Source organism: Anser cygnoides, chromosome 3 (assembly GCF_040182565.1).
Source record: "Anser cygnoides isolate HZ-2024a breed goose chromosome 3, Taihu_goose_T2T_genome, whole genome shotgun sequence".
NCBI classification, from domain to species: domain Eukaryota; kingdom Metazoa; phylum Chordata; class Aves; order Anseriformes; family Anatidae; genus Anser; species Anser cygnoides.
Genome location: NC_089875.1, coordinates 14076685 through 14104565, shown reverse-complemented (window position 1 = coordinate 14104565; position 27881 = coordinate 14076685). Strand labels below are relative to the sequence as shown.

At 56.7% G+C, this 27881-nt stretch overlaps 1 protein-coding gene across 3 annotated transcripts; it reads left to right on the top strand.

Annotated features, from left to right (window-relative positions):
- Window positions 1–154: 154 nt before the first annotated feature.
- LOC125181391 (cullin-9) lies at window positions 155–27697 on the top strand. 3 transcript variants are annotated; one of them, XM_066993488.1, is made up of 41 exons: window positions 155–336; window positions 1530–2138; window positions 3148–3302; window positions 3471–3974; window positions 7727–7865; window positions 9529–9719; window positions 9853–10207; window positions 10402–10597; window positions 10723–10930; window positions 11038–11231; window positions 11309–11526; window positions 11621–11834; window positions 11989–12094; window positions 12352–12579; window positions 12715–12805; window positions 12883–13054; window positions 13223–13328; window positions 13460–13555; window positions 13642–13817; window positions 14020–14153; window positions 14235–14411; window positions 14607–14716; window positions 14802–14984; window positions 15218–15366; window positions 15475–15697; window positions 15779–15944; window positions 16036–16181; window positions 16303–16420; window positions 16826–17028; window positions 17121–17380; window positions 17459–17822; window positions 18134–18274; window positions 21062–21226; window positions 21311–21474; window positions 22379–22472; window positions 22696–22770; window positions 23276–23386; window positions 24670–24787; window positions 25359–25492; window positions 25690–25781; window positions 26745–27697. In XM_066993488.1, the coding sequence occupies exons 2-41, from the start codon at window positions 1544–1546 to the stop codon at window positions 26944–26946; spliced, it is 7473 nt and encodes a 2490-aa protein (XP_066849589.1). In that variant the 5' UTR covers window positions 155–336; window positions 1530–1543; the 3' UTR covers window positions 26947–27697. The 3 variants fall into 3 exon arrangements, with proteins under 3 accessions (XP_066849589.1, XP_066849587.1, XP_066849590.1); XM_066993486.1 differs by having other exon boundaries at window positions 201–336; window positions 16832–17028; XM_066993489.1 differs by lacking the exons at window positions 21062–21226; window positions 21311–21474; window positions 22379–22472; ... (4 more) ...; window positions 25690–25781; window positions 26745–27697 and having other exon boundaries at window positions 201–336; window positions 17459–17915; window positions 18134–18270.
- Window positions 27698–27881: the final 184 nt, after the last annotated feature.

The window sequence follows — 27881 nt, the reverse complement described above, 5'->3', positions numbered from 1 at the left end:
GCCCCGGCACAGGCCTCCCCCGGCCCCACCACCGCAGCGGGGACGGGGCAGACCCCGGGACGAGCCCCACCGAGCCCCGGCGGCCGCCGGGTGCCGCTGGCTCCCCGTGCCACCGCCCCGCCCCGGCGGCGGAGCGCAGGCGCCTTCCCCGGGCACGCCGCGGCCCGGCCCCGCTGCGGGACGCGGAAGGGGGCGGGCGGCGCTCGGCGGCCCGGCCCCGGAGCTCTGCCCCTCGCCCAGCTGCAGGGCCAAGCCCGGGAGGAGTGCCATTTGTCCCCCAGCCGGGCCCAGCCGGGCCTGGGGGAACCCCGTCCCCCGTGCTGGCGGCGGGCGGAGGTGAGCGGGGGCCCGGCGGTTGAGCGGGCGTTGCTGGGGGGTTTTGGGGTGGTTTGGGAGAAATCCCGGGTTTTCCGCGGCGGGCAGGGGCGAGGAGAGCCGGGCTTGGGTGCACTGCGTGGTTGGGGTGCGGGCAGGTGTCCTGTCCTGGGGCTGCGGTGGTACGGGATGGGATGGGAGGGAATGGGATGGGATATGGGAATGGGGCGGAATGGGACGGGACGCCTGGCTGCACACGGGGTTTGCCAGGCTGCACTCCCGAAGCGGCTTTCGAGGTACTGGCGTTGCAGCTGGCGTGCGCATTTGCCCCAGCTCTGAAATTTGCAGTAGCGCACATGTCTAAGCACTCTGACGGCTGATCTGCGGGTTGTCAAAGAGCAGTCAGGGACTGGGACGGGTTGCCCAGGGAGGTGGTGGAGTCACCATCCCTGGGGGTGTTCAAGGAGAGGCTGGACGTGGTGCTTAGGGACATGGTTTAGTGGGCGATGGTGGTGGTAGGGGGGTGGTCGGACCAGATGATCTTGAAGGTCTTTTCCAACCTTAATGCTTCTATGATAGGTTCTAGTCTACCTCATCCGTCCTGCGTGTTACAGCTACTTCTTCAGGTGCCCTAAATCCAAATTCGTCCCCGCTTAGCTGTAAATCCTTCTGGGCCCTTTCTGATAGCTCTGCCCTAAAGAGTTTTTTTTACGCTATATGCCGACATGTGGAGACTGGGTGAAGTTATCAAAGAAAATAATGCTGCATAGAGAATTGTTTTACTCTGGTTTTTATATCATGTGAACCTCTTGGGGTAGGGAATGCCTTTGTACGCTGTACAAACACAGCTAGGGAAAACATTTTTTTGGCTTATGGTGCAGCGTCTAAACACTGTCACAAAGCAGAGGAGAGTAACTTGGTCCTTTTATTACAAAAAGATCCCAGCTGTGCTCTAGATTCTAGCTGAACGGGCCTCTTTTTCCTCTGGGATTTTGTGAGGAGAGCCTCTTTCTGTGTGCCCCAGTAATGCTAGTCTGTGAAATGGGCTCATTTTCTTAGAGCAGGGATTCTGGGTTCCCTTCAGAGCTTTATCCTGGTTGCAGGATCGGAACGAGTGCCTCAGGCTGGTGAGGAACTGAGGTGCCTGCTCGCTCCTTCCCTGGCAGGTGTGTCAGAGGTGATGATCTGCTCCCGCTTCCCCTGTGTCTCTGCAGACTCGTCCCCCGCCATGGTGAACGAGAGGCGTGATGGCGGCCTGCTGGTGCCGCTGGGCCCCGAGCTGCAGGCCTGCCCGCGGGAGCTGCTGCGGCAGCGGCGAGGCCACGACGGGCAGCCGCAGTACCTGGTCCGGTGGAGCCTCGTCCGCTCGGAGGAGCGAGTGGCGGGCGGCGGCTCCTCCACGGGGCCCGATGCCGGGAGCGTGTCGCTGTGGATGTCCGCGGAGGAGGCGTGCGCCAGCTGCCCGGCGCTGCTGGGCAAGGGGAAGCCGGCGGGGCCGCGGGCCGAGGAGGAGAGGGCGGCCAGCCAGTTCCCCGCGGGCGGTGCGGCGCCGGACGAAGCCTCGCTGCGGGAGATGGAGGCCGACGTTGGGAGCCTGGTGCGGCGAGCCGGCCGGCAGCTGGGCGGCACCGGGGCCCCTGAGGCCGCCTCTGTGCTCAACACCGTGCACGTGCTGAGCGCCTACGCTGGCATCGGCTCGCTGGCGGGCGCCTTCAGGGAGACGGGAGCCCTCGACCTGCTGGCGAAGATGCTGTGCCACAAGGAGAAGCAGATCTGCCGCAGCGCCGGCGAGATGCTGAGGGTCCTGGCTTCACACGATGCAGGTGGGGGGGCTGGGAGGGAAGCAGGGTGCCGTGGGGCTCGTTGGATGGACTGGGGGGGTCAGACTGCAGCTTCCCAAGCAGCTCCTCGGTTGCATTTAGGATGCTCTAAGAGCTAGGAGCTCCGTTTTTCCTGACAGGTTCCCCAGCTGCGATGCGGATTAACTGTTAGGAGGACTTGTGCCAAGGGGCTTGGCAGAGCATCAGGGCCTCTCTGATGCCAACTGGAGAGGCTCTGGCCTCTTCTCAGCAGGGAGCCTCTCCCCAGGCCCTGGTGGGTGGAGGCCTGGTGCTTGCCCGCTCCTTTCGTTTGAGGGGAGCTGCCATGGCTCAGAAGTGCCTGGCGTGGTGTGGGGGCACCTGGAAGTGGTGGCCTATCCGTCTGGTGCGTGGTGTCTCACAAGAGCCATCGGGGGGTGGGGGGGGGGAACACCAAATCCCACATTAGCAGACATTAGTATTTTGATGGGTATGATTTTTAATATGTTAATGACCCTTAATGTGCAAAAAGTTACTATAGGTCACCCTGGAGCTGTTTTTCTCCTTCTTGTTTTTTGCCTTTTATCCCTTATCTTCCTTGCTTCTGCTAGTTCAAGGCTACCTGTCTCTTTCTTGCAGCTAAAAGACTACACAAGCTACAGGCCTCTCTATTTTCTTCAAGGTTTCCTTGTTTTTTTTTCCCAGCTTTGGGTCTACACCAGTGCCTGAGTTCATGCTTGTGTGGGGTTGATGGGGAACCGGTTCATGGTAAAAGTTGACTTTTTCTTATTTGGAACCCTGTTCTGGAGTCAGTTGTTTGGGGTTGCCGTTTTGGGGGAATCCCACAGCTCTCGGCGTGCAGGAATACAAGGTTATTCAGCAGAGCAAAACACTGCCAGTCCAGGTCAAAGGAGAGAACGGGGTTCTAGGTTATACTGGGGAAGAAAGCTATTGCTTGCCTGCCAAAATCTGGTGCAGGGAGGGTGGTGTGAGGGATGCCTCTAGAGGGCCTGAAGGGTTTCTGTTGTTGCAGGAAGCCGGTCTTACATTCTGCTGTCCCTGAGCCAGCAGGACGGCGCTGAGCAGCGCATGGACTTTGACAGCCGCTACACCTTGCTGGAGCTGTTTGCTGAGATGATGTCCTCTGAAGAGCACTGCATGTCCTTTGAGGGCATCCACCTTCCCCAGGTAGTGCCAGTAGGCAGCCGAGCAGGGCTGCGCATCGCGAGGGCTGGCAGGGGATCTGGGCCTGGCCCAGGCCTGGGCTCTGGGGCTGTGGAAGATCCTGGGTTTGCGGGAGCGAGCCGGGGTGGAGGCTCTCAGCCAGGCAGCTCCTGAGGGCCCTGCCCGTTGCAGATCCCCGGGAAGCAGCTGTTTGCCCTGGTGAAGCGCTACCTGCGCGTCACTTCCCTCCTGGACGAGCTCGGCAGCGGCGAGGAGCAGGGCGGGGAGCAGCTGGAGAGCAGCCGTGTGAAGCAGGAGTTTGAGTTCAGCATGGCGATGGCCGGCCTCATCGTGGAGCTGCTGCGTGCCATGGGCTGGGAGCACAGCCACGAGCCAGAGCCGCCGGCCCGACAGGAGGCAAAGCCTCGCACCGCCCGCTCCATCTTCCAGCCCAAAACCCCGGCCTGCTTTGCTGCCCCTGTGCCTGTGCTGTCTCCAAACCATGGTGCCCAGAAAAAGCAGGGTGGTGCCTTCCTGACCCCGTCAGACTTCGCCGACCGCAGCAGCTACGTGGAATACGTGCAGGCGCAGCTGGTGCGCGGCATGCGGGTGCGCTTGCTGGAAGACTGCGGTGAGGTTCGAGCTGGGGAGGAAGGCGAGTTTCTTCACAGCACTAACAGGATGCACGCAGCGCAGGTAGGTCGCTGGTGGAAGTAGTCGGGCTGGGGTGGCAGAGGGGACTGACGGGTGGCTGGTGACTTCCTAATGGTGTGTTCATGTTATATCATACTTTGGAACTTTGGCTACAGCTGTCCTAGCAAAGAAGTCACTTCTCAGAGCTGGGTTCCTAAGATAAGCTAGTCTTGTTTGGTGTGATCTGTCCTGTAAGATTTCTCAGCTGTCCCTCTCCCTGGTTTGATCTTGGGGGCAGTTTGGGAACAGGCTGGCTGGCGCAGGTAACACAGCAAGAGGTGCTGGGAGGTCTTACGCCTTGGTGTGTGAGCAGTAGTACTTGGGATGTGACACTTGTTCTCACTGGGTTGGGCACACCCTGCATAGCTGTTTCTTTTATCTGTGAGTATGTGTCAGGGTCAGCTTCCCCTTAGAAATGCTCTTTGGGTGAGTAGACCTTAGGTAAGAACTTGTGGCGACAAGAGAGCTGTTAGGGCTGCGTGTTTGCAGTTTACCAGAAGTCAGGGAAAAGGCCTCAATATATGATGAGGCTTGGCCCTCTCAAATGCTTGGGAGAGCATTTGAATGCTGTTCCAGCCTTTCTGTGGGCACAGGAAGGTGTTTGCTCCAGCTTAGGCCTTTTTCTTGTGACTTCTCAGTCCTGAAGGCTGGGCATGTTCAGCGAGGGCTGAGATTTTGTTGTGACTATGGAGTGAGGAGCTGGTGGGCTCTGTGTGCCACTCCAGTGTGGTTATTTCTGCAGCATGTCAGCTGGTCTTGCATTTTGGCCATGTCTTTGAGCTTGTGAGAGAAATCTCAAATAATTTTCTTCAGACAGGATCTTCTGTGAAGCTATTTTATTCGCGGTTGCAATGGTGGGGGTCCTGCCAATTAGGAGCGCAATTTAGTAAACAAATCATCACCTTTTATTCCCTATTACCCGACACCTGATCACCTCCCCTGTTTCCTCATTGGCTGAGTACTACAGGTTCACAAGCTACTCGATGCTCCTCTATAGCATATATGTACAATTTTTCTTTTTTTTCAACCCTTTAATTTCTCCCTTTTCCTTTTTTTTCCCCTTTCTTATGTTTTGAGAACCTGTGATCTTTGTTTTACTGTTCCCACACTGCTCATCCTGTTTTTCTCAAGCTTCCACCTTATTTTGGAACAGTGAGGCCTTCTACTGTCCACTTACCTACTTAGCATTTCTCCTTGTTACGACTACACAGCTACCTTTGAATACAGAAAATTAGTTCTCTACTGCAAAAGCACAACTTAGTTTCTCACAAGCTTCCCAAACCCTGCAGCTAATTGCAATTACTGCTGCCTTAAAAATCCAGCTTTAGCTGACTGTCATCCACAGTGGGCTGTCTCTGCTTCTGTCCTCTGCTCAGTCCTGCATAGTGTGGGCTGCACAGAGTGCTAGTAGTCAGTTCATGACATCTCGAGTGAACTGAGATAGGAACCGCTGCACACACGTTAGTGTGAGCAATTGTGTTTGCTTTTTTTCCCCCAAGTAATTTGCAAAAATGTATATTTTGGTTGTGCAGTTAAAGAGTCTGAGGCTACTCCAGTTGGTCACAGCTGTGCTTAAAGTGCCTCTTCAGCCTGTGCTCAGAGGCTTCCTTACTTCAAGTTGATTTCTGCAGATAGAGGTGGTCTGTGAAGAGACTGATTGCCACACTAGGGCACAAAGCTGTGTGTTGCTGATGCTCAAAAATCAATTTAAAAGCCTCGTTCTGGTATCTGTAGAAAGGAACAACTTCCTAATGCTCTTTCCAAATCTCTCTTGCAGTAACTAAAGTTTATTACTAACCTTTCCAGAGAGAAGGTAGAGAATTTGAGGTTACCTTCTGCATATTTGAAGGCCATCTCCTTTTGTTAAATTCAAGATTCTCTGGCCTTCGTGGACTCAAGTCCATGGCCTGTTTTATTTTGTGTAATGCAATTGTTGTTATTTGCAGCTAAATAAAAATTAGCTAACAAAAACCCCTGAGCACTGGCTTTCTCGTATCGCCTCTCTGCTTTCTTGTGTAATTTTTTTTTTACCCCTCAGCCAGTTGCAGACTGCTTGTTCCTACTGATATTCTTCTGCTTAATCCCTGAGAACTGATCAGAATTAACTTTTCCAGTCACCTTTTGGTAACTTCAGCTTACTCTGATGGGTCCAGGCCCATCAACTGCCACCTAGCTTTGGAGAACTTCTTGCAGCTGAAATTTAAACAAGCGGTTTAAAATGCTTGGAAATGTGCGAGAGCAAAAAAGATGTTTTCAGCCTTACCTGCTTGTGTGGTGCAGATTATTACAAGCACGTGCTTGTATGGGGACAGTGTAACTGTTAGGGCAGCATGTGCTGGGCAAATATGGCTTGACAGTATTCTTTGCGCTGTCTTCCAGTCCCATTCTTTCCCCTCCATAATCCTTTCTCATAAGAAACGAAGCTTGAAGCAGGTATATCTGTTACTTCAAATTTGTTGTTTATCTTGAACACCTTTTGTTGTTCTTTCCACTAAAATATGCTTTCAAGTTCTATGCACTGCTGAAGTCAAAATAGTGGAGCTGTCCCAGTGATTTTTTTTTTCACCATTTTTCCCTCTCAAATAGTAGGCACTGGCTTTAGTGTTCATTGATCACTTGAAAACATCACTGAATAACCTAAATCCTTCCCGCTTTCCAGCTGTGTCTTCTGGCAGATTATTTGGCATGTCTTTCATCTCTCTCCTCCAAACTGAATTGTTTCTTCTCTCTCAGTTGTGGCAACTTCCAAATTTGTTCCCCTCTTCTCACTATCAGTTTGATTTACTTTCTCTTGTGTTTATATAAGATTCAAGCAAAACACTCTCCTGGTTGCTTGCTGTCAGTCTTTTCTGTGCAAAATGCAAACTTGTATGCGTTTTTAATTGGGGCCAGTCTGTCAAGTGTTGTGTCTTGTAACTCCTCTCAGTTGGTTTAACTCAATTTCTTTCCATCTGATGCTTTCTTGAAGTTTCTCGGCATCTTAACTCTGACTTTCCGGCACAGTGGGGTCCTGGTAGCACCGGTGTAACTCTGAAAGAGCTCAGTGAATCGGGCAACCTCTGTGTTTTTCTGTCATCAATTTAAGTTATTGACACGTTGTACTTGCTGTCGCTGGGTCCTCCTTCTGCTCGCTAAGTTGAATGTAAAATAATGGTACAGGAAGCCGGGAGGGATTCTGAGAGGCAATTGAACAAAGCACAGGAAACAATTGTCCTCTTTGAGACCTGCTCGTCAAGACCCCAAAACCTTTCTGAGAGGGCTGGTGAATGACGAGGGTATAAAAGGATAACTGATAGAAGATAAAGTCAGAGCAGGAAAAACAGTTTTCTTTACGTTCGTGTTCGCCAAGTGGTTTGTGCCACAAGACCCTTTAAGTGTGGCTCACCTGCCTCCAGGTAGTGTTAGTTAACTTTTTCCTTTACCAGGGTTGGGTACTTTTGGAGGGGAATGCTTAACCAGATGCACTTCTGTCCTAACTTACTGCTCCTGTGCTAGATGAGGTTTGTAGACGAGTGGTTTTAGTCAAAGTTGACAGCTTTTCATTTTTTAAATAAAGAACCAGGTGTAATCAGGGGAACAAGTTAAGAAAGCTGGTATGCTTAAAAATATGTGTGTTAAAGCCCAATATGAATTAGGTGCTGTTCTGCTTGAACAGCGCTTGCTATTTCCATGCATTTGGGAAAGGGGACAACGAATGTAGCATGGGGGTTGAATGAGTGAGCAAGTCTCATCACCAGGTTCTCTTTCACTCACAGGTTTTGTGGCAGTCAACAGGTCGGACCTACTGGATGCATTGGCACATGTTGGAGATTATTGGCTTTGGAGACCAGCGGGATGACCCTGCTGGTCAGGAAAAAGAATACAATCTGATAGAGAGCTTCAATCTAGACAAAGGTGAGGTGCTGCATGTGTGAATGTATCATCTCTTTGCTTCTGCCAAGGTGTATTTTTCAGTGGTGAACTTTATGTGGCTAGGCATATTTTGCATTAGCAGGCTGGATTTAGCAAGCATTGTCATGATTTAGTTTGTATGATTGTGCAGAGCTGGTTAAGTAATCACATGCCTTGTGAGTACATGAAGTATTTTTGAATCCTAGACTTCTGTCATGATACAACGTAGAGCATAAAGCAGGATTTAAACTGTGACTGTCAAAAAAATGTATGTTATAATTAGCTAAACAAACTGCCAAAATAAGAATGTAGAATCTCCAAGATGAAGCTGCCTTAGGGACCCACAGATTCACTTCTTTAAAAGCATTAACATGCCAACAATTTGCTTAACTTCATGCCACTCAGCTTTGGAAAAGGTTTGGAAATACTATTTTCATAAGGTATCTGCAGAATCTCCTAGAAGTGGCATCCTTTGATTTTGCCCTTGCAGTGGGTGAAGATAAAAGGGAAAAATCCAGACTTCAGGTACCCCTTCTTTGCTCAGCGTCTGACGTGACTCTGGCTGGGGAACTTGATGAAGTAACTCTTTCATCAAGCCCTTGATCTTGTAGGACATCCTTTGAGCAGGCAAGTGGTTTGGATTTAACCGCTGCAAAAAGCAGAGTATGCATCAGATCAGGAGCTAATTATCCACTTTCAAAATGTTCTTATAGCCAGTTGAAAAGATGGCTTTTTTATAGACTTCTGTCTCTCGTAAGTAAAGACTTAACTGCATGTCAGTTCAAACTGGCTAAGTTAAAATGAACTTGGTTAGTTTGCCTTTTTTTCCTCAATCGCTCTGACTTTGATGGAAGTATGAGGTCAATTTCGCATCTGTGTAAAAATCTTTGCAGTCATCTTATCCCACACAGATGTGGAATTGAAAAAGTAGGTGCTTTCAGCTTTGGGTCTTGGCACTCAGATAAATTAGCTTATGTTGGCTGACTGTCGGTAATCAGCCACGTTTGTAGTTGTTCTTAGCCTTTTGGAGCGAGTTTGAGCCTCTTCTGTTGGGTCTTGAAGCAGTGAATGTCTCCTAGCTTGCACTTGCAAGCTGTTGCTTGGCAGATAACAGCAAGTTGATTCAGGTTTTCTAAACTGTGCAGCGAAAGTCTAGCCTAATAACGAACTTTATATCCCGGACTTCGTTTTGGTTGCATTAGTTAAAAGAAGCTTGATGAATATGTAGTCTCCTTTTGCTTTTGCCTATGAGTACTTGCCCAGTTTGCCAGCAAGGGGCATTGGGAAAAGAGAGAAGCTCCAGGCAGAATCCACTTCCAACCTCTTGACCCCTTGAGCAGCTCAGGCCAGCTCTGTTTGCCCTGCTGCAGCTGCCTGCTGGCGCTGTGGGTGCTGCTGGTGCTGGGTGACCGAGCCTTGCCCTGGTCCAGGCGCTGTGGGAGCAGTTCGGCAGAGCCCTCAGCTAGAGGTGCCCGTTTCGGCTCCGTGCTTCTGCTCCTGGCACATTCCCTCCCTCCTGTCGCCTCCCAGTCCCGCGGCAGGCTGGGGGGCGCGGGGACCCCTCGTGCCCTGGCCGCACGCGAGCTCTCTGTGGGAGCGAGGGGCCTGCAGCAGAGGGGGAGCTGGCGGAGCTGACGCTGCCTCTCCTCGCTCCGCTGTCCTGCAGTCGCGCAGCCGTTCTTCTCCAGGCCCCTGGGGGGGCTGTGCTCCCTGCCGTACCTGGGGGAGCAGCCGAGCAAGGCTGCGGAGACGCTGAGCCGCGCCGAGTGGTGGGAGATGCTCTTCTTCGTGAGGCAGCTGGAAGCGCAGGAGCAGGAGGAGATCGCCGGCCTCGTCCAGCGGGAGCAGGCAGAGCAGGTGGGGGCCGAGGGGGCGAGGGAAGGGAGCGGGGCCCCGTGGCGGTGCGGCCTCGGTGTCCGGCTGGGTCCTGGCCCTTGCAGGGGGCGCGGGGTCCACGTCCGCGGGGGCTGACTCGGCCCCGTCTGTGCAGCTGCCGGGGCTGGACGAGGACGCCCTGATCCGGCTGCCGGTGCCCGCGGGGCTGGCCCAGAAGGTGCTGCGGGTCTTGGAGGAGCGGAGCCGGGGCAGCGCCCGGGGCCACCTGCGCGGCTCCCGCGTCTACGGCAAATACTGGCCGGGCAGGGGGGCCGAGCGGGACGGCGGGGGCAGCCCCGCGGCGTCCTCGGAGGGTGCTGGCTGCGGGAGCGCCGGCACCGGAGCCGCGCCGGCCGAGGCAGCGAGGGCCGAGGACGGCGTCTGTGCGGTGCTCAAGTCGGATTCCCAGCTGTTCGGCGAGCTGCTGGAGAGGGAAGGGCTGCGCTTGCCGGAGGCGTCGGAGAGCAGAGGTGAAGCCCCCGGGGCACGGGCAGGGCGCTGCGGGCGCTGGGGCTGCGGGCGCTGGGGCTGCGGGCGCTGGGGCTGCGGGCGCTGGGGCTGCGGGCGCTGGGGCTGCGGGCGCTGGGGCTGCGGGCGCTGGGGCTGCGGGCGCTGGGGCTGCGGGCGCTGCTGCCGCCCTGACGGCCCGGCCGCCCTCCGGCAGCGTGCGGCGGCTGTGAGGGGGCGAGCGGCAGGGGCTCGCTGGAGGAGGTGGCGCAGGTGGCGGAGGCGATCCGGAGCAGCGGCTGCGAGGCGGAGCTGCGCGTGGCGGGGCTGCAGCACATGGTGAGGGTCCTGCAGGAGGAGCCGGAGCCGGAGCAGCAGGAGGGCGGCGAGGCCCGGGGCGGGCCGGGGACCAGGTGCGTGGGGGAGCTGCGCGGGTGCTGCCCGCTGGGGCTGCCGGGGTGACCCCGACGCGGGCGGGGGAAGGCGGCCGGAGGGTCTGGGCACCGGGGCCCCCTCCTGAGGCGCCCTCCGCGCGCAGGGAGAAGCTGGTGAAGGCGGCGGTGGAGCTGCTGAGCGCCGAGGCGGCCGAGAAGCGCGTGGTGGTGCTGGCGCTGCGGCTGGTGGCCCTGCTGATGGAGCGGCGCGACTGGCGCGTGCCCTTCGCCATGGAGGGCGGCGTGCGGGCCGTGCTGGCCTGCATGCGGCAGCACGCCGCCTCCGCCCTGGTGCAGCAGGCGGGCCTGGCGGTGAGCGGCGCGGCCGAGGGGACGCCGCGGGCGGCGGGGCCGGGCTGGGGCTGGCCCGCGGGTGGCGGAGGCGCCCGCCGCCCGCTGAGCCGCCCCGGGCCCCGCAGGCCCTGAAGGTGCTGGTGGGAGCCGGGGCCGGCGAGCCCGGAGGAGCCGTCGGGAAGCCCCCGCCCCTGAGCCACGGCGACGCGCAGCTGCTGCGGGAGGTCTTCGCCAGCATCGGCTCCGCCTGCGGCGAGGGCTCGCCAGGCCTGCTGAGCGCCATCCCCGCCGCCGTGCGCGCCATGCAGAGCGTCCCGGGGTAGGGACGGGGCCCGGGGCGGGCGGCCGCGGGGCCGGGGGGGCTGAGGGTGGCTCCACGTCGCCGTGTCCCCGCAGGGGCGCCTCGGGCGTGCGGAACGGCTTGCTGGTGCTGAGGATGCTGGTGGACGGCCACCGGGGCCTGGCGGAGCGGCTGGTGAGCGGCGAGCTCCCCGCGGTGCTGCAGAGCTGCTGGCGGGACGGGCAGGGCGCCGGCGGCCCCACGGCGCTGCTGGCCCTCGGCGTGATCAACTGCCTGGCGGAGCACCGGCTGCCCCTGGGCCCCGAGACCCCAGGTACCCTGCGGCCGCGCCCCCTCCCCGTGCCAGGCCCCGCGGCGGGCACGGTGCCTGGGCTGGGCCCGCCACCTCCTTGGTCCCGGTCCCGCAGGCGCGGAGGCCCTGCTGGAGGCGAGGGAGCCCGCGGGCGGCCCGGGGGACGGCGCCTTGTCCGAGGACGTGGTGGTGGCCCTGGAGCGGCAGCTCTGCGGCGGGGGCCCCGTCCCCTCCGGCGAGGCGTCGCAGGAGCGCCGGTGCTTCCAGATGCTGCTGCGCAGCCTGGAGCTGCTGGGGGCCGAGAAGGCCTTCGGCCTGCGGATCCTCAGGTGGGGCCGAGGGGCTGCGAGGGGGCCTGGGGGCCCTGCAGGACGCGCCCCTGCGGGCTCGGCCCCGGCCTGGCAGGGGGAGCAGGGCAGCGGGGCTGCCCCTGGCGGGGCCGTCTGCGTGCCGAGTCCTGAGCGGGCCCTGTCCGCCGCTCAGGATCCTGAACAAGTTCCTGGACGGCTACCAGGAGGACGCGCTGCCCTGGCACGAGTGCGTGGAGCCCTGCTTGTCCTCCCTGAGCACCCACGGCAGCGACCGGGAGGTGAGGAGGCCCCGGCACTCCCGGTGGGCGGGGACGGCTTGGCTGGCTGTGCCGGGGGTGCGTCGGGGCCCCTGCCCGCAGCAGCCCGGCCTCGTGGCACGCACTGGGAGCGGCCGTGACAACCGCGTCCTGGTGGCTGCGTGCCCAGCGGCAGCCCGGGCCCTTCGGAGAGGGGCTGGAGCGCTGCGGCACGGCGCCGGTGGGGCCCCGCGGGCTGCCGGCGCCGGGCTGGCCGCTCAGGGCTGCCTCCTCCGCAGGTGGTGCAGGAGGTCGTCGGCTTCCTGCACCGCCTGGCTGCCGCCAGCAAGGACTGCGCGGTGGCCATGTGCCGCGCGGGCGCCCGCGAGGCCCTGGGCAAAGCTCTGGAGAAACACAGCTCGGCCGTGCCGATGGTGCCGGCCCTGCTGGAGCTGCTGAGCGACTGCGAGAAGTTCACCGGCCTCCACCGGACGCTGACGGGCAGCATCTTGGCCGGCTGCATCCAGGTGGGCCTGGGCAGCCGGGGAGCCCGTCGGCGCGGGGCTCTGGGTCTGGGGGCAGCCCCCGGCTCTCCGCCCGCTGCAGCGGGTGAGGGGGAGGAGGAGGCAGGCCCCCAGTAACCGCCCGCCCCCGTCCCCCAGCTGGCGCTGGGGCAGATCGAAGAGCACCGCCGGAGCCAGCGGCCCATCAGCATCCCCTTCTTCGACGTCTTTCTGCGCAACCTGTGCCGAGGTGAGCGTGGGGAGCAGGGCCCCCGCGCCTGCTGTGCGTGGGCTGGCAGCTGGAGGCTCCGCGCGCTCTGCCCGCAGGCTCCAGCGTGGAGGTGAGGGAGGACAAGTGCTGGGAGAAGGTGCAGGTCTCCTCCAACCCGCACCGCGCCAGCAAGCTCACGGACAGGAACCCCAAGACCTACTGGGAGTCGAACGGCAGCACCGGCTCCCACTTCATCACTGTGCACATGCAGTGCGGGGTGGTGGTCAGGTAGGGCTGGGGGCCCCGGGGGGGCAGGGGCCGTGCGGGGAGGAGGTGGCTTCGGGGCTCTGCGCGAGCCCTGCCCACGGGCCCCATCCTGGGGGTTGTGGGACCTGGGCAGAGGCGTGTGGGGCTGGTGGGGGGCAGCTGGGCATCACCACGTTTGCCGCATTGCAGGGAGATGAGCATGCTGGTGGCCAGCGAGGACTCGAGCTACATGCCGGCCCGCGTGGTGGTGCTGGGGGGAGACAGCCCTGCCACCGTCGGGACGGTGCTCAACACCGTGAGTCTCGCCCAGGCTGCTCGGGCCACACGGCTGCTCCTGCTGCTGCCCCACGAGGGTCTGGCACGGGGAGCGTGGGGGCGGCGGGTGCTGGCTGCGCAGCACGCTGAGGGCTCACCGTGTGCCTGCAGGTGAGCGTGCTGCCCTCGGCCAGCAGGGTGGTGCTGCTGAGGAACATGACGCGCTTCTGGCCCGTCATCCAGATCCGGGTGAAGCGGTGCCAGCAGGTGGGGAGCCGGGGGCCAGCCCGGGGGCTGGCGGCGCAGGGCAGCGGGGCCGTGCGCGAGGAGCTGAGGGCCGAGCTCTCCCGCAGGGCGGCATCGACACGCGTGTGCGCGGCATCGAGGTGCTGGGGCCCAAGCCCACCTTCTGGCCCGTCTTCAGGGAGCAGCTGTGCCGGCGGACGTTCCTCTGCTGCACCGCCCGGGCGCTCGCCTGGTGCCAGGAGATCCGCCGGGACCGGGGGCGGCTGCTGCAGCTCTTTGGCAAGTGAGTTCCCTGCCGGCCATGCCCCCCGCCACTGGCAGCCCGAGAGGGGCCGCAGGAGCAGCGGGGGTGTCCCGCGCTGGCCGGGAGGTCCCTGGCTGGGGGCGTCCTGCCGGGCTGCCGGCCCCGTGAGCCCTTTCCTGGGGGAGGCCGTGCCCGCCGGCAGCGCCCGGTGCCACGGCGCGCTGCCCGCTGGCTGTTGCAGGCTGAACCGGGCGCTGCGGCACGAGCAAGACTTCGCCGAGCGCTTCCTTCCTGACGACGAGGCGGCCCGGGCCTTGGGCAGGGCGTGCTGGGAGGCCCTGGTGAGCCCCTTGGTGCAGAGCATCACCAGCCCAGGTACCTGCTCGGGCCGCGCCGGGCCCCTCCCCGCGCCGCCCCGTCCTGAGGCGCCCGCCCTGAGTCTCTGTGGCCTCGCAGACCCCAGCGGCGTCAGCCCCCTGGCCTGGCTGCTGAGCGAGTACCTGGGGAGCGGGGAGCCGGCCCAGCGCCCCCCGGCCCGCGGCGCCGCCTTCGGCTCCTGCGTGCGGCTCCTGACCCAGCTTCTGGTGCACGTGGACCCTGGCGGCGTGGAGCCGGAGGAGGCGAGGGCGGCGGGTGAGCGAGGGGCTGCCCTTGGGAAGGGGCCACGAGTCCCGGGCCGCAGCCGTGGGGAGCCACGGGGGGCTCTGCAGAGGGCCCCGGGGCCCGGGGAGGGCTCGTGGCCGTGCCTCCCCCGTGGCCGTGCTGCCGGCGCTCCGTGTGCGGGGCCTGCCCGCGAGGCCGCGCTGAGCCCCGGCTGTGCCCCGGCAGGCGGGCAGGAGGGCAGGAACAAGGAGGCGCCGCCCAGGGTGGCGGCGGCGCAGAAGCCGAGCGGCCTGTGGGGCATCGTGCGGTGCTGGCGCGGCGTGGTGCAGCAGCAGGTAGGGCTGGGGGCCGGCCGGGGGGCGGGAGGCGTCAGCGGGACGGGGCTGCGGGTGCTCACCCCTCCGGTGCCGTTCCCCGCAGGTGCAGCGGTTCCTGGAGGCGGCGGGGCAGGCGCCCGATGTGGCGGAGCGGTACTGCGGGCTGTACCGGCGCCTGCGCGGCGCCACGGAGGAGCTCTTCGGGCAGCGGGCTGCCTTCGTGGTGGCCCTGGGCCAGGGCTTCGCGGGGGCGTTGCTGCGGCTCTCCTTCCTCGCCGCCCTGCACGTGAGTCCAGGCAGCGCGGCGCCGGCACCGGGCCCCAGCGGCCATCCCGGGGCCCTTGAGGGCGCCCGTGCCCAGCCGCGGGCACGGAGCTCTGCGCTGGGCTGTGCCAGGGGCCCTCGTCCCCTGCCGGGAGCCCTGGGGGCTCCCCCCCTGCTCCCTGCGGGGCGGCTGCCCCGTCCCTGTGCTGTGCCCACCCCGCGAGCCCCCCGCACACCCAGCCCCGTCCCCCGCAGGTGAGCGAGCGGTTTGCCCGCTTTCTGGATGGGAAGATCCAGGAGCTCCACGGGGCTGCGGGCAGCACGGGGCTGCTGCAGCAGGTCCTGGAGCCCTTCGTCGTCTTCAGCGGCCTGGAGTTCGCGCACACCTTCGAGCACTTCTACCGGTGAGGGCGGCCGTGGCCCCGCAGGGCCCGGCGCAGGGCCCGCGGGCTGGGGGCGAGGCCGGGGCTGGGTGGCGGCGGCGGCCCTGACCTGCGCCGTGGCTGTGGCAGGCTGTACCTGGGGGAGCGGCTCCTGGCGCAGGGCCCCTCGTGGCTGGAAGGGGCCGTCCTGGAGCAGATCGGGCTGTGCTTCCCCCGCCGCTTCCCCCAGGAGATGCTGAGCGACTTGGCCGAGTCGGAGGAGCTCCGGCGGCAGTTTCGCCTCTTCCAGCTGCAGGAGCGGGACAAGCGGCTGCTGGGGCTGGGCGCGGGCCCGGAGAGCCCCGAGGACGAGGTGAGCGGGGCGGCGGGGCTGGGCCGGGGGCCGCCGTGTTCCTCGTGGGGTCCTGAGCTGCCCTCGCGCCCGCGTGCCCAGGCGCCGGGGGAGGCCTCGGCGGCGGAGGCTCCGGAGGTGATGGTGCTGGCCCTGTCCCCGCGCTGCTGGCCCGTGTCCCCGCTGTGCCACATGGACGAGCCCGGGAGGTTTTTCTTGGCGGCGCTGAGCTCCCCGCTGGGCGACTTCGCCGCCTTCTGCGGGCAGAGTGAGTGTCGCGGGGGGCGCCCGGCGGTGCCGCCGGGTGCGGGGGACGCCCGGCAGCGCTGCCCGGCCCTGGCGCTGGTGTCCCCCGGCAGGCCAGAGCCAGCGGGGCTGGGCGTGCGCGAGGCCCCGGCGCCTGCAGTGGACGTGGCTGGGCCGTGCCGAGCTGCGGTTCGGAGACTGCGTCCTGCACGTGTCCACGCTGCAGATGTACGTCCTGCTGCGCTTCAACGGCACCGAGGTAGGAGCTGGGGCCGCGGAGGCGGGGTGCAGCCGGTGCCGGGGCCGAGCGGGGCCGTGCCCCCCTTCCGGGGGTCTCCGGGCGCTGAGGTTCTCGCCTGGCCGTTGTTCCCCTCCCGCAGGAGGTGGCCGTGGAGTCCCTGCTGCGGGCCACGGGGCTCCCCGCAGAGCTGCTGCAGCAGGCGCTGGCACCGCTGACCGAGGGCGAGGGCGTCCTGGTGCAGAGCTGCGCGCTGGGGGGTGAGCGCGGGGCTGGGCACCCTCGGGTGGTGCTGGGCCGCCCCTGGGTGCTGGGTGGGGGCGGAGGGGCTGGGGGGGATGCGGGCGGGCCGGGGCGAGTCCGGCTGCTGGGGCTGAGCCCCGGGGACGAGGCTGGGGCCTGGGTGCGGGGCCGGGCTTTGGGGTGGGGGGCGTGTGTGGGGCTGGGGATCGGGGCTGGGCGGCGCGGGGGGCGCGTGGCCGCGCGGGTGGTTGGGTCTTGGCTTTGGTCTGCGTGGTGCTGGGGCTCGGGGCCGCGTGTGGAGCCGGGGCGTGGGGTGACGGCAGCGGTGGGAGGCCCCGGGCTGGGCGCAGCAGCCACGCGGGCGCCCTGGGGCTCCTGCAGGGACCGGCTCGGGGCCCGGCTGACCGTGGGCCGGGTGCTAGCTCCAGGTGCCCTGCGGCTGAACCGGGCGGCCCTGGCCCAAGCCTCCGGCCGCCACCTGAGGCTGCTGCCCCGGCAGAGGTACCTGCGGGCAGAGAGGGCTGAGAGCGGCGCCCTGGAGAGGAAGAGGAACGTCCTCTGCTGCCTCATCACCCGTGTCCTCAAGGCAGAGAAGCAGCTGCACATCGACAACCTGGTGTTCAGGGTATGGAGGCTGAAGGTGGGGGGGCGCGGAGGGGCCGCCCGGGTGCCGTGCCGCGTGCTGCCCTGCAGCGCAGCGCTCCCTCGCTGTTGTAGGTGATCGATGCCTGTCAGAAGGGTGAGCTGGGGCCGGGGCTGCAGTTCCTGAGCTTCTGCTGCCACAGCGTGGACGTGCTGTCCTGCATCCTGCACCTGCTGAACCAGGGCTACCTGCGGCGCCAGGAAGGGAGGCCCCACGTCCTGGAGTACGTCCCTGCTGAGCCCAGAACACCCCTTGGGGGCCAGGCACAGATGGTTTTCCAGAGGCAGCTACTGGCCACATATCCGGATGAGGACAGCAAGGACTGCCTGTATCAGTACGGTTGCATGTCACCAGGGGTCGGAGGGTTGTGCATCTCCACCCTGTGCAAATGTGACACATTTCTCCATGTCAGGTCGAATTCCGGCACAGACAGATCGGAGGAGTTTCTCCTGGCAATGCTGCAGGTGCCGATGGGGCACACACTTAGTCTGGAGGAGGCAAAGCTGCTCATGAATCAGACGGTGCAGCGGGTCCAGGATACTCTGAGCATCCCAGAGGATGTTGCTCGGCACCTCCTCATGCACTGTAGGTGGAATGTGGACTTCCTGATCCACTGTTACGTGGAGGACCGTCGGTCACTGCTCATCGCCTCGGGGCTTGAAGTGGAAGATGCCCAGCGCCCTCCAAGCCCGGGAACCCACTGCCCAGTCTGTGTGAACCAGTTGTGTCCCACCGAGAAGCCACCATCCCTCTGCTGCATGCATTACTGCTGCAAGGTGAAGGTCCTGGGGTCTTTGGCTCCTGTAACTTGGCAGGGGATTGCTGCTGCCTAGTTGAAGCAGCTGTTCTTTCTCTGAAGCTGTTATCAGGTGATTTTCACAGAGCTCATACATTCTGTTATCTTCATTTCTTTGCTTGCTGCGATAGTTCGGCTCCTGATTAGTCTGTTTCCGATCTTGTGCTTTTGCGTACTTAGAGATGGTTCTGTGCCCCATCTGCTGGGTGGGGTGGGCTCCTGAGGCTGGGATTTCTTCATGTGACCCAACTGGTATAGCTCATTTAACTCTCATCTCTTCTGCTTACACAGCCCTGCTGGAATGAATATCTCACAACTCGCATTGAACAGAACATGGTCCTCAGCTGCACCTGTCCCATTTCTGAGTGCCGCGCACAGCCTACTGCAGCGTTCATCTATTCCATTGTTTCCTCCAAGGAGATTATAGCCAAGGTGAAGTAGAAAAGGTGGCTACTGGGTGTCTAAGCCATGTTGCCTTTTGGTCAGCACTAGCAGATAATCTTGCTGCTGCTTTTCCCCTTCCCATAGTTAAGACTAGTTTACACAGTCAGCGGAGGCAGCAGGAGCTGCTTGTTCTGAGGCAGGTGTTATTTTTTTCCCCCGTTCTTCCAATTTTTAGCTAGCACTTAGAGCTGAACCCCCTTCCCACCTAGTGGCAGGGCTGTGGCTGTTGGGTGACTGGTATTAGCATCCTGTGTGAACAGTTACATAGGAGAAATGAACAGCAGTCATAAAGACTGCTCTCTTTTTATTTTCCTTCAAGTCTGCAAGCTGGCAACAAAAACGGGCAAGGCTACAGGAAACCATTTCCTTCAATGTATCCTTTATATCTTCTTTTCTGTAAGAAGTGCTTGGGGAGTTAGTACATGTATATGGGCACTTAATTCTTACTGGCTTTGCAAATCCTGTGGTCCCGCTTGTCTCAGAGCAGGATTTAATACCTTGTTGCTATGACTATTTTATCAAAAAAATTTGCAGTTCAACATAAATTGCAGCCAATTTTAAAAAGTTGATCTGATGCTCTCATTGAAATGTTATCTGTCTCCTTTTCTGCTCAAGAAGTGGGATGACTGGAGCTTGAGTGCCTCAACACAAAGTCACATGTACAAAGTCATAGAATAATTTAGGTTGCAATAATCTGGTCCAACCCTGTGCTCAAAATAGCCAGCTTCTTGTGTGAAGTTCTAACACTGAAGTTAAAACACACTGCTCCAGGCTCAGTCTTCTCTGCATCTTCTATTTAGGTGGCTCTAGGCAGTGGTAAGTGGGCCCTCTGCTGCCTTCTCTCCAGGCTGAAGAAACTCAGCTCCCTCAGCCTCCCTTAGTATATTCTGTGCTCTAGCCTCTGACCGTCCTGATGGCCTACCTCAAGTCCATCATATGGACTATGTCTTCTCTAGTCTGTTAATGTCTGTCTTGTGCTTGGAAGCCCAAATGCTCTTGTATCTAGTTGTGTCACCAATGCCAATAGCTGTGAGAAATCCCTTCCCGTGCCTGCTGCCTGCACTCTTGCTAATACAAGAGTATTCAAGTTTAAGCTTTTCACGCTGTTCTACAAAACATAAACCCGGACAGTTATGTTTCTGAAAGAGGTTTTCTCTCAAACGTGTTTACCTCAAGTTCCTTGAGAATCTGTTCTTCAGATGTCATCTCCCATTCTGGTCCCAGGGATTCCTTGCTGGGAATCATCCCTTAGGCTCACACCTGGATGAACTTCAGCATGTGCAAAGGTTCCTCTGTGATCTCTTGGTTGGTGTCACTGCGGTGCTTAGTAACTTCTTGGTTGTACCTGCTCAGTTTTCCTCCAGACCTTTGTTGGACACTTGTTCCCTCTCCCTTTAGGCTGCCTGAGAGCAACTCTTTCTCTTAAGGTTCTAACAGGAACCTTAGATCTGCTGCAGCAGTTGCACCTCTCTCTCTTTCATCTCACCAAGAAAATAGGGCAGAACTAAACTGCAGGTCAGGTGTGAAATTCTGCATCTGTAAAAGCTGTGATTTGGTCCTGTCTGCCAAAGCAAAAGACTCATTTGTCTCTCTGGATGCTGTTTTCTGGGCAGAAACGATCATGTCTCCTGTCAACAGGATGACAACAGACACTGATATTGATTCTTTCAGAAGAGTAATGTGGCTTTGTTGAGACTGCCTCCACCACACATGACACAGGCTGACGTCCTTGCTGCCAGTCAGAAAACACTGTAGTTTAGGCTGACTGAGAGAGAGAACGGACAAGAGAGAATAAATGAAAGAAATATGAATAAGAGCAAGTGCTCTTCAGTGCTCAGGGCTTGCACATTTTCTCTGTGATGTTTGTTACGACCTATATTGTCCTTTCTGTGCACGGTGGCTTTAGGGCAGTTTTCCCACGTATGCAGAAATCTCCATAGGAGGGCCGTGAAAATGACAAAGTTGCTTTTGAATTTCCACCAGCTTTGTACGTGTTTGCACAGTCCTTACACAAGAGTAACTGAGTGCAGAACACAGTTACTTTGTGCAGTATAGCTGCATTCCTGGGGTCCCTATCTGAGCGATCTCGTATTGCTGACCAGTTTGCCTTGTCCTCTGTAGTAATATCTGTCTAAAGGCTTTGGACAAAGCAAGTCTCCTTCCTCTTTGCATGTCCTGTAACTAAGCAAAACGCTACTGAGGAATTCAGAAAAAAATGAAAAAAACTCCTGATAGCCTTCTATGGTGACATGACAGACTTGGTGGATGAAGGGAGAGCAACAGGTGAGGCTTTCTCCATTGTCATCCACAACGTCCTCACAGAACTAATGAAGTATGAGCTGGATAAGTGGATGGTGAGATTGATTGAAAACTGGCTAAACTGCTGAGCTCAAGGGGTTATTATCAGTGTCAGAAAGCTCACCTGGAAACCAGTCACTATCGGTGTAACCCAGAGGCTGATACTGAGGCCAATATTGTTTAATGTCGTTATTGATGACCTGGATGATGGGACCAAGTGCACAAAAGGCCACAAAAATATAGTTTTTATCTCCAGAAGTGCTTTCCAATCTCAGGTGTTCTGCGCTTCTATGAAACAGCCTTCAGATATAAGATAAGGGGTGGGGAAAAGACACAAAGGGAATGGAAGAGCAAACTAGCTCAGTGCTGTTTTGTCATGAGCATTGGATGTAGAGCCCAGAGGTACCAGACCCCAGTTTTAAGGTCTTACCAAACGGATTCTCTGCCTTAAACCTCCTCTCTGTCTTCTCATTACAGTATGAAAAAGCCCTCCTCAGAGGCTATGTTGAATGTTGCTCCAACCTGACGTGGTGCACCAATCCTCAGGGCTGTGATCAGATCCTCCTTAAAGATGGGCTTGGTTATGAGGCAGCCTGTTCCAAGTGCTCCTGGATATCCTGTTTCAACTGCAACTTCCCAGAGGTGAGGGCTGAGCTGAGCCACAGGCGGTACCGCCTCGGTGTTGGCACACGCCATTCTGCTTTTGTGTGGTTGACTGTCTTTCAGGCCCATTATCCTGCTAGCTGCAGCCACATGTCTCAGTGGGTGGATGACGATGGGTACTACGAGGGAATGACAAGTGAAGCACAAAGCAAGCACCTGGCTAAACTCATTTCGAAGCATTGTCCAAGCTGCCAGGCTCAGATAGAGAAAAATGAGGGGTGTCTGCAGTGAGTATCCATTTTTGTTGGGTGCTTGGGACAGGAAGGGGCACAGACATAGTTAGCTCCATTGTGCTTTCTTTTGGCTGAAGAGCAAGCATCACAGCAGGTCTGTTTTATAGTTTTAGAGGAACGAATGATTGTATTTAATTTCTAGGAGAAGCAAAGTACTTCCTAGCACTCAGAGTTAAATCCATTGGTAGCTGTATAATAGAAACAAAACTAATTTTGCAGTACCTTTTTAGCAACCACTTGTCTGCTCTCAGAATCCACAATAGACATACAGAGATACAGCCAGGGGAATGGATATCTCAGCACCATTTAAAAAAAAAAATTAAAAAAATAATTTTGTGATGCTCACCTAATTGTGCAACTCTAAGCAGTTTGTTTTAACTGCCTGTTTTGAATTGGCTTGGATCTGTGGCAGCTTTTTACATCCTCCAGCTTCAAAACCAGGGCTTTGAAGTTGCCATTTGCTCCTTTCTTGCACTGGCACAGCCCTTGGTGCCCAGCTGTGATTTGTTCCCATGTGTTGCATATGGCCCTAAGGCTGTACAGCACCTTTCTGCACTGGAGTGATGCGTTACTGAAGGAAGAAGTGAGGTTTCATGTAGATGTTGCTCTGAATTGTGGAGTGCTTAGTTCACCCTTCCAGTTCTTGGTAGGGTGGTACCGTGAGACTGTGCTGCTGGTTTTCCTGGTTCATTTTTGGAGACATGATGGCTCTTAAGCATCATTGTCTTCCAGCAGGGCTTTAAAAAATACATGCAGGGAAGTGCATAGTACTGAGTGAATGGGAATGGGAACTAGGCTACGCACTCCAGCCCTGCGGTGTAGGGAAGCACTGGTATGAACTGCTTGCATGCAGCTGTTAGGACTGAATGATTTTCATCGCTCTTCTCCTACCATGCAGTATGACATGTGCCAAGTGTAATCATGGCTTCTGCTGGCGTTGCCTCAAGCCCTGGAGGCCAACTCATAAGGATTATTACAACTGCTCTGCTATGGTGAGTGGTTTGCTGTATCCTAGTGGTTCGTGCTTGTGTTCAGATGCACCTGGCCTCTCAGAGGGATAAGATCTCTGCTTGTGCCCTTTGCTGTGGCCTTTACTTCGTGCACTTGCCAGTGATCTTGATAGTATTGTCAAAGTCTCTGTGTGTGGTAGCCATTTCGAGGCGATTCTGGCACCCGAGACAAGTTGTTACAGGTTGCTTCTGTCTTTCCTTTCAGGTGAGTAAAGCAGCTTGGCAGGAGAAGCGTTTTCAGGATTACAACGAGAGATGCACCTTTCATCATCGTGCGAGGGTAAGGCCTCCTTTTATTTATTTTTTTTTTCCAGATACTGACACTGTTGCCTTAGCCCTGATGAGCAGGACAGTTTGTTACTTCTCAATGCATTTCACTTGAAGCTGGGAAACAGGTTTCAGATCCAGGCAGGGTTGCCTGGTCATGTCACCCTTACTGTGGCATGAGGGATACTTCTCGGCCTGCTTTCTTCTGCCAAGTCTGTTGTGGAGACTGAACACCTAACTTGCGGTGTTCCCTTGCTCAGACTGATACAGTAGTTGGAAGCGATGGCAAAGAGATCTGCAGGCTGAGCTCTGCCTAGAGCTAAGTTACAGTGAAAAGTTGACATGTCACAGTAGAGATGTTGTAGCCGGGTGCAGTAATTGCTCTCCTGCTGCCTGCATCTGCATGCTGGGGTTGTGCTTTAGAATGCTCAGCAGTTATCTGTGTGGAAGATGACGTTTTTTGGATCTTGTGGAGCTTGAAACTGACTTTTTTTTTTCCCCTCTTGTGGTTGTTGCAGGAATTTGCCACGAGTCTGAGGAACAGGGTTTCTTCCATCAGTGAGATGCCAAAAATTAGGACTTTGACCTTTGTCCTTCATGCCTGCAAAGTGCTGGAACAGGCACGGAAGGTAAAACTGGATAACAGGTTTACTGAGATTTAGGCTTAATTCAGTTGGTGTGTTATGCCTTTCTTAAAGTGATAAGATGCCACTAGGAAGAGCTTGCTGTACTCCAACAAGGGGGAGACAGAAAACCTTGAGGGGAGTAGTAGCATCAGAACAGGGGAGGAGTTTGTATGCCTTTCTGCATTCTTCCTTTGAGCTAGGCTCCTTCTGCTGTGATCCTCACAGTTGGGTCGTAAGGATTGGAGCATTGGTCAAATTTACACCATGGAATCAGCACAAGTGTTTTCTTATAGTTGCTTTAGTCCGTTCCAGCTTGAAATGCCCCAGTAGTGGCACTTACCTTTGGAAAACTCTCCTGATGCTGTACTGCAGTTAGGAAGTTGCTCTTGATGCTCATGATTTTCCTTTCTTAACTTCATTTCATGAGTGCTTTGGGAGCAATGAGTTACTTAGTGCATGCCCTGCTGGCCACAGTGTGAAGGATTTACAGTACAGCTCCTGGATGTGTGCAGTAAACCTGTAGTAGGACAGGTCTGCAATGTTTTCTTTCCGCAGAAACATAAGGAGGAGGTGGGAATTGCCTTTACAATACATACCTTGTTTGTGCAGGCAGTCTTGATTTTGAGAGGCATGTGGAATGAGGGTTTCTGACCCTGTTTTGTCTGTTCAGTGTGGCAATCCCTGTGTTAGCCAGGGTACACATTACTGTTGCTTGCTGCTGCTGGCTTTTCTGGCCTTATTTATGTAAATGGAAACAGTGGTCTTGTTCCTGCTGGGTACCTAGATGGCTTTGGGAGTCATTCATCCGTAACAGGAGTTTGTCAGTCATTGAAATTACTTTGTCCAGGGCTCTTGGTGCTACAAAGCACCACTTCTGCTTTCCCTTGGGTTCATTTCTCTCGGTTCTCTGCCACTCAGTTTGAACTTGGGCTGCCTGGCAACGTGTGGGTTCCATGTGCTGGTTGTTTTGACACCCTGCCTGCTGCTCAGTTGCATTTGTTATACGTCTGCAATCTGTGTTCTTGTGATGGTTTGCGACTGGGAACAACCAGTTATTTCAGACTTAACTACAAAATAATTGCACATTCATTTCCAATTCTACGAGTGGTGTCCTGGCACTGCTTTCACTTGACATAATGGTTCACTCGGCTGTCACCTCAGACCAGAAATGTGCCAGACTGATACTTACCAAAGTCTTGAAGGGTTTGGTGCTACTCTCTTCTTCTTTACTTGCCCACTCTGAAGCTGAAGGGGGATGCCTAACAGCTTATTCTGAACTGTTCCAGGTACTGGCCTACTCCTGTGTGTACAGCTATTATAACCAGGACACTGAGAGCATAGATATTGTTGAACAGCAGACTGAGAGCCTAGAGCTGCACACAAATGCTCTGCAGATCCTTCTGGGTAAGTCCAGCAGTCTCTCCAAAGTAAATAGTAGCAGTCCCTGACGTGTGGTTCAAAGGATGGCAGATCTGTAGTAGGGCAATAGCATACACCCCAGCACCCACCAGGTATCTCTCACATCTCCCAGCCTATTTCGGTATTCTCAATGTCATTTCTGGGAAGTCCACTGGAGCAATTCAGCTGCAATATTAATTGCTCAGCGTGACGTCAGATGGTATGGAATACCCCTTTGGCCAGTTTGGGTCAGCTGTCCTGGGTCTGTCCCCTCCCAGCTCCTGCTGCACCCTCAGCCTGCTCGCTGGCAGGACAGAGCGAGAAGCCGAAAAGTCCTTGGCTTAGTGTAAGCACTGCTCTGCAACAATTAAAACATCAGTGTGTTATCAACATTATTCTCATACCAAATCCAGAACACGGCACCATACCAACTACTAGGAGGAAGATTAACTCTCTCCTAGCCTAAACCAGGACGGGGACCTAAGTAGCTTGACTGGCTTGATAATCAGAGCTCAGGGACTTGGTTTCTGCTTAAGAGTGTGGGGAGGAGTCTGATTTTGTTGGTCTTGAATTGCAGAGGAAGCCCTGCTGCAGTACCAGGACCTGACTTCCTCTCTTCAGCTCCTGAAAGCAGAGCATTTCAATACTGGTTTGGAGTTGGTGCACCGGATCAAGGAGCGTCTCTTTGCAATTCTCTGGCACTCCACACAGGTGAGGTCCACGTGCTTGGTGGCGGCTTGTCTTGATCTGGTCTAGTTTGATCTTGGCAAACCAAGAAAGGGGCTTCATTAGCTGAGGGTACAGACTGAGGTGCTGTATGTGTGGATGTAGGGAGGGGGTTTGCAGCGCAAAGTACGCTTCAGATCACTTACTATCTCTTTCGTTTGCCTATTCTTCCACACCGGCAGGATTTCCGTGTTGGGCTTGAGACTTCAGCAGATCCTGGTCAGAATAAGGTGAAACTCTCCAACGTGCCTTCTTCAGCCCCTGCCTGTGTAGGGTGAGTTTTCTTAGTGGGGTAGTAAGGAAAGATGGTGAGTGCAGAAGAAAAGCAGGTGACCAGAGTTTTCCCCTGTGCTCACTGAAATACAAAAGAATTAATAAGATATTAATTTCTTGCATCCTGTGTTGTGGTTTGAGATAACAATGTAAGTAATGTAGCTGTGTAGGGAGCCCAGTGAAACCTGCACTTAATGTGAGGCTACGGGCAAGAAAGCTCCATTGCTGGCAGACCCGGTTATGGTTTTTCTCCACCTGGACTGTCTTGGGTTCCTGCAGAGTGACCCGCTCTTTCTTCAGAGGTGTACTGAAGATCTAGGAGGTGCCTGAATAAGAGCAGCAAGAAGAACATAAATGGAGAGAGATAGAAGGGCCTGACACTTATTTTAGGAAGGCAATGAAGAAGTTACAGAGCTGTGAAATAGTGTATTGAGAGGTGAAATGGATGGTTTGTTGTGACCATGTGTTAAAGTACTGAGCTGGCAGGTGTTAAGTGTGATTGAAAGGTGATGAATTTAAAACAAAGTCCATTCCTGCATGACACACTGCTTAAACCAAGGAACACAACTGGCACCTGCTGTCCCAGTATGACCAACACAGGAGCTGAACAGGGTGCTGAAGGCTGCAAGAAGGAATGACGACTGGGCCAAGAGAGATTCGGTTTCAGGGCAGGGTTTCCAGTCTCTTCCAAGGAGGCTGAGACACCAGAGCTGCTGACCACAGCTTGTTGGCCAGTTGGTAGGTGGCTTGCTGGCACATCCCTGTGCTGCATGCCTGGATAAGCCCATTGAATCACCTCCTAGGTGTACCTGCGTGGCTGCTGTGCCTCTGAAGCATGGCTTTGGCAGGGATTGCTGAGGTGATGGTGATGTGGAGGGTGAGAGTGGTGTGGGGCTGGGTCATGGTTACTGCTTGCAGCCTGGGAATGGGAAGGGCTTTGCTCTGATGCTCTCCTGTTCAATAGGCCAAGACCTACCATCTTCTGTGAGTCCCCCAACACAGACGAAGATGGAAAACAAAATGAAGATGAGGAATACGACCCGCAGTGGCAGGAAGACTATGATGATGATGATGACGACCTTGATGAAGACAACTTTCTGTTCGATGATGAGTCAGATAACCTTGACTGTGACTCCTACTTTGACGATGATGATGCCTATGACTAGAGGTGGGCTGTCACCCAGCCGGCCAGCCTGGATCTCTGCCTCCAGGCTGTCTTGACCAGTTTGTCTTAGTGTCTTTCCTCAAAGATAGTGTGGAGCTCTCAGGCAGAATGAAGAGATGTTTTCCTTTGGGGGCTGCTTTCTTAGTGCTTAATATGCAGAACCATTGCTCTGGGCAGATGGGCTGTGTTACTGTGGTCATCTCTCTCAGAAAGACATCTCCTTCCCTTTCTCGTCTCCACTTCTGCCCTAGATACAATCATCTAATTGAGTTTGGAGCTGAACTGTGATTTTTCTAAGTTGAGGACTGCTTGCTATCTGTTAAAAGACTGTTCAGTCCTTTGGACTGCCCTCCCCAAGTGCTGTGTCATGTGTCCTAGCATGACGCTGTCTAATCCAGCCAGTGTCTAGAAATACCATAAAAGCAATGTGTTAACACTCAAGCCAAAGCTTCCCATCTGGAGCTGGTGGGGTCCCCTCCAGAGTGACAGATGTGGCTCAGTGCGTTATTTTTTCTGTTTGTTGTTGGAGTTGTCTTCTCTGCCATAAAGCAGGATGGGCTGCTATGAGTGGCCCAAGTTTGCAGGGCTGTGTTTAAGTGTATAAATGTATGCGTGCATGCACACACATATATATATACACGCAGAGTTTGTTTGGATTACACTTTATCTTTGCAAAAAAATAAAACCCTGAGGAACAAGGGTTGAAAAAAATTCCGTTTATAAAAGAAAGTTTTTTTCCTATCACAAGTCTCCTTGTGGTCTCTTGCGGACACGATATGGGTGCAAAGGGCAAGCAAGACATTTTGATGTGAGGAGGGTGTGACTTAGATGAGCTTGTCTCAGCAGTTATTTGTGAAATTGGTGAGGGTTTGGGGTCTCACCCAGGAACAGAATGACTGTTCCTCTCTGGGCGGTTCAGGGAACAGCAAGAGTTAC

What these genes read in the sequence shown, in the direction of transcription:
- LOC125181391 (XM_066993488.1), top strand. Translation starts at nt 1,544, where the DNA reads ATGGTGAACGAGAGGCGTGATGGCGGCCTGCTGGTGCCGCTGGGCCCC. An exon ending in GCAGAGCTGCGCGCTGGGGG is followed by an intron (nt 16,421 to 16,825) that starts GTGAGCGCGGGG and finishes GCCGGGTGCTAG; the next exon opens with CTCCAGGTGCCCTGCGGCTG. An exon ending in TCAACTGCAACTTCCCAGAG is followed by an intron (nt 21,227 to 21,310) that starts GTGAGGGCTGAG and finishes ACTGTCTTTCAG; the next exon opens with GCCCATTATCCTGCTAGCTG.